General features: G+C 43.3%; 1 protein-coding gene across 1 annotated transcript in view; it reads left to right on the top strand.

The window, feature by feature from the left end:
- Nucleotides 1-4,405: 4,405 nt before the first annotated feature.
- Nucleotides 4,406-7,882, top strand: part of klf6a (Kruppel-like factor 6a) — a 4,465-nt gene continuing 988 nt past the window's right edge. Inside the window, exons 1-2 of the mRNA XM_034862404.1 lie at nt 4,406-4,841; nt 6,504-7,086. Coding sequence (XP_034718295.1) covers nt 4,740-4,841; nt 6,504-7,086 — 685 coding nt within the window. The 5' untranslated portion in view covers nt 4,406-4,739. The remainder of the gene's footprint in view (nt 4,842-6,503; nt 7,087-7,882) is intronic.

Genomic DNA, 7,882 nt, shown 5'->3' with positions numbered 1-7,882 from the left:
GGGGGGGGGACAAGAAATGTAGCGAGTGGGGGTTTGTAGCATATTTGCAGGCTGGACAAGCCTCAACCCTGTGTAATATGTAATCCAAAACCAGGCCAATGATTATCTCCCCTCCCCGCAAGCGCTGACTCAATTCTGATTTATGATTGGAATGAATATTGATTTTCCAGGAGCTTTTTTTCCCCACTCGCTCTTCCCTTCCATTTCTCCTTTTAACAAAAGAGTAAATGATGTATGTGCATTGATTTCCAATCAATTATTTTTATTCTCATTTTATTTAAGCTCGGACAAATTTTCAGTGGTACCCGTGGAGAGCAATGCATCTCTATCAGCCGCGCTGTACCTCATTACTAACTGGCCTTCTGATAGTAAGCAGGGAAATAATGAGGGTGCGTTTATTCCTGAGTCTGTCGTGTCTGCTTTACATTGTTGGACCATAAACTTGTCTCAGCTTCATTTCTATGACACTCACAAACAAATGAAATACATGCATTTTAACTCTTTCATTAGGACTATTATGTACCATTGTTATGTACCAAATGTACTCTAACTTTGGGACTCAGATATTCTTATTTTTCTAATTTGAACACTCATTTCCAAACTTTTTTTATTAGACTTGATCAAATATTAAATTCAAATTAACTATTTTAAACATCAAGTTCTGTTTTCTCACTGCGAGGGGTGCTTGTGAAAACACTTGGGTGATGTCTTCTTCGGCTCTAGAGGACCTTTCTACTGATTGAAAAAAATAACCCCTTATGATGTCATCAGGGTCATCTCAGCTTCAGATTGAGGCTTAAAAACGTAATTTAAAGAAGTGGACATTTAGTAGGCAGGACACTTGGTTGAAGATCTCTATTCTGTTCCATACACATCATGGAAAACCAGGCACGGGTGGGTCTCCAGTGCACCCAGGTTGCACAGAAAAACCCCTTAGAACAACTCACTAATTGAGTTGACAGTGATGCATTAAAATGGGTCATCCTGGAATTGCCCTTTCCTGTGGCTACTGCCTGGGCTGGGATTACATAACGATGATAAAGCTGCGGACCTGGTCTTCCAAGATAAAAGCTGCCATGCAGGACCTCGCGCATTCTCTAAATGCTTCGTCTAAGAGGCCTTCTGAAGGAAGTGATTACTGCCGAGCTGCCCACTAAGTCTCCAGCGGGACCCGACGGTGTACAGTTATTCATCAAACACAGACGGCGTAAGCCTTGGCAACTTTGGAAAATGCATGAATAATGAGTGGGTATGTTATTGTGCAATGATAAGCCGTGCATTCTTTTACATTTACATGTGGTGACAAAAGAAATTTTTAGCAGCTCTTGGAAACAGACATGGACTCAGTGAGTTTTCCCTCTTCAAAGCAAAGTGTCCACTCAGTCCTAGAGGGACATAATGAATAGCCCCATTAGTAACATAAAAGCAAAGTGGAATTCCTCTGCAAGGCTACTAAGGGCCAACTCGAGGCTTCACAAGGCATCCCATCGCCATATGACTAAATCAGATGCTATGGGTGACAAATATGGCCTAACAGCTGAGAGCAGCACAAAAGACACTCAGTTGTCTACTCGGGCCGGCAGCACAAAATACTGCCACGCGGAAGACAATGTGGCTCCTGTGTTAAAAGGTTGTTTATCTCATCTGTCGATGGCGTGCCAGGTTGTGGTGCGACTTAATGCTGTGAAGTTACGGAATAACTAACTGCAGAAAGAGATGCCTCTGTGGCACGCGAGTACTTCTGAGAGGAAGAGGAAATGACAATGATAAGAATAAGTCTGGATGACGCAATGCCGTTGCCAAATGTGTGATGGAATGTTACTGGAATGAAGAGTCATTCATGAGGCAATATGGCAGGGTACCAAAAGAAATCAGACAATACATTGGGATTATGGAAGTTATAATGTCAGAGTATGTAATATACGACCCAAATTCCATGCTTATTGACTTTGAGCACAAACATTCACTTTTAATTTCCTAATGCAGTGGTTCCAAAGTTTTGGATCCAGACCTCAGCTGAAGGGTTATTTCATAAAAAATGATAGAAAAGACAGTTTTCTGGGTTTCTGGAAACCACAAAAAAATGTATTATTTGAGGTGCATAACAGTGACGGTAACGTTTAGATTTAGAGTTACATCTTTTGCAAATGTATTACTTATTTTTTTCTTTCCCTTTTCTTTTTTTAGACTGTGAAATAGGGGATGCATTCCCATCTTAGGCCTCTAAAAATACAAACTATAGGTCTCATATTGGGTGTGCAAACCACAACAATGTTATTTTTTAAGGTGCATAACAGTGACAGTAACGTATTGATTTAGAGTTACATCTTTTGCAAATTTATTATTTTTTTTTTCTTTCCCTTTTCTTTTTTTTAGACTGTGAAATAGGGGATGCATTCCCATCTTAGACCTCTAAAAATACAAACTAAAGGTTTCACATTGGGTGAGTCATACTAATGGAGAAGCTGTTTCAAAAAGAATGCAAAACCGTAATATATAGTTTATTTTTCTACCCAAAACTAAAAACCTACTTGCGATCAGCTATAATCATAATTGTGAAAATTTAAAAAAAGGATTGCGTATAACACGCGTATTTTAGGTTAAGCACCACCTGAACTGAGTCTAGAAATAGACCAGTATCTACAGTATAAAGTATCAATAGCTTTGAAATAAAGTCTATTTTTCTACAAAAAAACAAGGAACAGAATTCAGGAGACGGTAGGGTAATTAGTTTATTTGAGAGGCCCACACTTTAAAAAAATTGTGTATATATATATATATATATATATATATATATATATATAGAAAGGTATGTCTTTAGGGTGCAGAAGGGAAGAACTACATGTAATGTCAAAGTGATATACTAAAGGAATACAAGACGTGTCATTTTCAATGGTAAAGCAGATATGGGCCTACATATACAGTATGTATTGTAGGAATGCAGAAATAATACAGTATATACAATCAGAAATGTGTGATCTGTTGCTCTAAAGTATGAAAAAAATGAATTCATTTTTGAAGGAAAAATGACTTTCGTTGTATGCTTACAGCTCCTTTGCTGATTGGCTAATATTGCTGCTAAGTGGCATGTGTGGTTATTCTGGAAATAAAGGGTTTTCTTCCATGTATCTTTCTAACTAAACTGGGGTAAAACAAATTCTTTAACTTTGGGGAACTACTTTGAATATTAATTCCGCCGCACGCTCTTTTAAGTGCAAATTAGATGTTAAAGCGATGACGTGCTGAACCTCCGATTACGACGGACTCTGGTGTTGTACTTGTCGGCAATAAAGCAGAAGTCTAAAGTCTATTTTAACACGGTCGGAGAGGAGAAGTGAGGACACATGTTTCCTCTAAAGTCATACATGCACTGATAACACAATGGTGTCCATTAGTCACTGTGTCCCAAGACATGGATTCACTCTTAGTGGCTGTGATGTCAACACACACCCACACACACATACACACACACTTCACCACGGTTACAGCCTTGATGAACTCATCTCCTTGTTGCAGCAAACAGCAGTGTTGCAAGTGCTACTTGTGACACACACACACACACACACACACACACACAGTGGTGACATGTGACTAAGTACTTTCCTCAAGAACTGTGCAAATATGAGGTACTTGTACTTTACAAGAGTCTTTTCTTTTCACGCCACTTTCTACTTCTACTTCACAACCTTTCAGAGGGAAATATTCTACTTATTACCCCACTACATTAATCGGACAGTGGTTTCTTTAAAAAAAAAAAAAAATTGCAATACATATGTTGTTTATAAAACACAGTTTAAAAAAATACAATATAGATGCTGACAGCTTCCCCAATGTGAGGATTTTTCAGCATTGACTAATTTTACTTTTTATTTGTAGGCCCACATTTCCCTTATGATACTTACTTTTACTTCAGTAACATTTTCAATGCAGGACTTTAACTTGTAACAGAGTATTTTTGGTGTGGTAGTAGTACGACTGCTTATACTTAAGTGAAGGATCTGAATACTTCACCACAGCAAAGAGAGAGATGTTTTCCACTGAAGAGAAATACAACTGTCTCGGCTCACATGCGCTGTCTGTGGAGAAACACGTCGCCGACAGAAAAGACTACAGGGAGGGAGAGAGAGGGAGAGAGAGAGAGAAAGAGAGAGCATCAGCCCTTTATATACATGCCTATAAATAACCAGCCAATCAGCGGCGAGGCACTGGGAGTTAAACGCGCCAATTAAAACGGAGAAAGGAACCAAATGAAGTCAGAGTCCGGCCCCGATTGGTCGACTGTGATCTCATTTGCCAGCCCTTACGCTGCTCGCCGCTGATTGGCTGAAACCCTGCAAGCGTAATCTCGCCGTGAGGAAAAGGAGGACGGGGAGGAGGGGGGGGGCCGGGCTTCGAGGTTTGAATAGGGAAGTTTGCAGAGCGCAGTTGTTCCCCATCTAGTCCAGTGCAGTGTTTGCAAACACCTTGAACACAAGCGCGCGAGAGAGAGAGAAGAGAGAGAGAGAGAGAGAGAGAGAGAGAAGAAGAAGAAGAAGAAGCAGGGGGGGACTGACGGACGGACGCTCGGCTGCTACTGCTGCTGAAAACAAGCGCCTCTACTCCGCTTGCATCGCAGGGGACCCGCTCTTATTCCTTCCGCTGGCTGTATTTTTTTTTTTACCTGACAAACAGATAGAACTTGCACCTGAATAGATTTATTTTTAATTTTAATTTTTGAAACAAGCTCTGGAGAAAAAAAAATGGATGTTCTACCCATGTGCAGCATCTTTCAAGAACTTCAAATAGTTCACGACACGGGCTATTTCTCAGCGTTACCGTCACTGGAGGAGTACTGGCAGCAGGTGAATCTATCTATCAACTGTTTTGTGAAGTCACTGTTTGTTTGTTTTTGCGCTTGTTTGGCAAAGCGGAACTGAGACGCTCGGTTTGATCGATTGCACCGCGGTGTTATTGAATGCGCCACAAGTTCGATACGATATCGTAACGATTGTAAACACAAGTGCCCCAATGCCTAGAAGGCGCCCGTCTTTTTTGTTTTTAATGATCATTTTCGTTGTGGGGCTGGATGAATGGGTACAGACTAACTGCTGGCGCTTTTTACTGCTCTGCTAGATGTGACAGGACTTGAGCGCACGAGAGCCGGTGTAGGAGGAAGTAGAATTTCAAATCAGTCTGTCAGTCATTTCAAAATCAGATGTAGCACGTTGGCTCAGAGTCAGCTCTGTATTTAATGAGGAAATAATGTTTCTTTTCATGAGATGATTCCGTTTTGTTTTGACAGTTTCAGAACCTGCGTTATGGAGTTTTAAATGTGACAGTGTTTCAACTCCGTGATGAAGAATGTAACATCCTCCTCTCCCTTTTCACAACATTTATTTTCCTTTAAAAAGAAATCCATTTACATCATGCTGGGATTTGAATGGCCTATCAAATGTCAGCCATGGCCAATCGCTGCTCGCATGAGTAGGCACTAGTGCAGCTGGAAAATGTTGTGCAAGGCTGCAGAGGCCTGGAGGAAATATTTATTCTGGCTACATCTGCCTTGTCAGCTCCTACTGCCGCCGAGCACCTTCTAATGCATGCCCGCCCCCCCTCGCCCCTTGCTTTTTTTCAACTTAAATGGCCTCTGAAGGCGACTGGAAGCGGGACTTTTAAGGGGCTGAGGAAGGATGTGATTGCATGTCAGAGGCTTGCATGAGGAAAAGCATCTGAATGATGGCTCATGTTGGGGGGGTTGGTGGGGGGGGGGGGGGGGGGGGTTGAGCTGCTTCCTTAAAAGGACTCTAGATATGATCAGTGAGTCGTTTGCTGAAATGACAGTGCAGGTTTAGTGTTGGGCTGCGGTCAGGTGAGGGGAGACGTGAGTCACGTGAAGCTGAAGGTGCATGCTGGGATGTTTGAGAGGAGGTTGTTGGGGAATGGGGGGGGTGGGGGGGGTTGGGGTTGAGGTCAGCCAAGTCCATCAGTGAATTCCGAATCCTGGTATTGCAAATGCATTCATTTACTTTCATTATCAAATAATGTTGCCGATTATTGTCTCCATGACTCATTCACGCCAAAGATGATGTGCTTAACTTGTTTTATCTAGCCAACAGTCCCAAACCCCAAAATATTTCATATCACTTAAAATATAATAAAACATGCAGAAGATCCTTGTATTTGAGAAGCTGGAACCTGTAAAAACTTGGCATTTTTGCTTGAAAAAATGATTCATTTTCTTTTGATTGATTAATATGTACAGCTGTAATGTCTAAACGTGATAACTAGGAGCCTGGTATGTACCATGAAGACAAGTAGAGTAATATCTTCAATTTCCTTGTTAGGGCTTCCTGCTGTAAGCACTTAAATAATCTGCCACACGAGGCATTTTGGGGGTATGTGCCCATGCATCATTTAAAAGGATTTCCCACACAGCAGCATTTTGCTGGCGTGTGAATGAATGGAGGGCTGCTGTTGAAATTCATTCATTCATTCATTTTTACTGTATCTTCTCACCCGACCAGACATGCTTGGAGTTGGAGCGCTACCTCCAGAGCGAGCCTTACGTCTCCACAGCCGACCTCAAGTTCGACAGCCAGGAGGACCTCTGGAGTAAGTTGATCTTGGCCTGCGGGGACAAGGCCAAGGCCGAGTCCGACCCCAAGCTGCCCGCGGCCCACGAGGAGGACAATCAGGACAGCCAAATCTTGGACACCAACAGTGTGAATTCTGACGCCAGCAGCGAAGCTTCAGACAGTTCTGAGGAGCTCTCGCCCATACACAGCTTTACCTCCAACCCTCTGGGTTCCGTCTTGGTTGGCTCTGGACCTTTTAGCCCCTCCATCATAAGCACTCCCCCGTCCTCTCCGGAGGCCAATTTGGAGGCCGGCGGCGTGACTAACGGCTGGGTCGCCACGCACGCAGAGTTGCACTTGCCGGTCAAAATCAGGAGCGGCGGGGTGGCAAAGAGCACGGAAAAGACGGGACTCATCTGCGGGGACGCGTCCCCGGACGGCAGGAGACGAGTACACAGGTGTAACTTCAACGGGTGTCGCAAGGTTTACACGAAGAGCTCCCACCTAAAAGCACACCAGCGCACTCATACAGGTGAGTCCTCAAGCACCTATCAGAGCCGAGCTGGCCCTTATCAAAACCACATGGGATGTATCTCTTATGGCACAGAAAAGAACTACAGAGAACCCACGTGAGGGTCTTCTCTGCTGCAAAATCAATTCATTCAACACCAAAAAAAGCCCTTTTTTTATTGAGTGAATGGCGGAAGTGCTTTCAATTAAGTCTTCCACCTTGATGGCATTGTCCATCCATTGTGTAATGTAATTAAAGGTCCACATTGCATGATGCCCTCAGCTGGCACACTGAGTATTAGCTCTGCATGGCTGGATACCTAAACTGTGACCTAAGCTATCTGGAATGTGACTGACTGAGCCAGAGAGTGGGCGGGCGAGAGAGGGGAGGAGGGGGAGCACATGGGAGATAAAAGGACTTGAAAACAGATTGAGTTTCACCATGGGAAAGGGGTGAATGGGCGTGGAGCCTGGGGGGGACAGAGTTGGAGGGGGTTTGAATGGTCACTTGAGTGTTTTTCTTATTTTTGATTAGCAGCGTGAAATTGCACGTGGGACTTTTTCCTTCCACGTTTAATTCACATTCAGCTGCACGGTATCGCTCTTAGCATTCTTCGCATGTTTCAGGTTGTAAAAACGCAGCTAGTGGTCCAACAGGTCCAGCGGAATCTGGGTCTCGGGTGTCTTGTCAGCGCTTATGTCATCTGCCCTGGCCCAGGGATGATTGATATGGACGCAATTTGAACAACAACAGATCAAAGCTGACCAATCACAGCCTGAGCGGGAAAGCATTCCTTCTAGTGCCTTGAGCTCAATTA

The sequence above is a fragment of the Etheostoma cragini genome, chromosome 22 (genome assembly GCF_013103735.1).
Source record: "Etheostoma cragini isolate CJK2018 chromosome 22, CSU_Ecrag_1.0, whole genome shotgun sequence".
Classification (NCBI taxonomy): domain Eukaryota; kingdom Metazoa; phylum Chordata; class Actinopteri; order Perciformes; family Percidae; genus Etheostoma; species Etheostoma cragini.
Note: the sequence above shows the minus strand (reverse complement) of the source record. Positions and strands in the feature narration are given on the sequence as shown.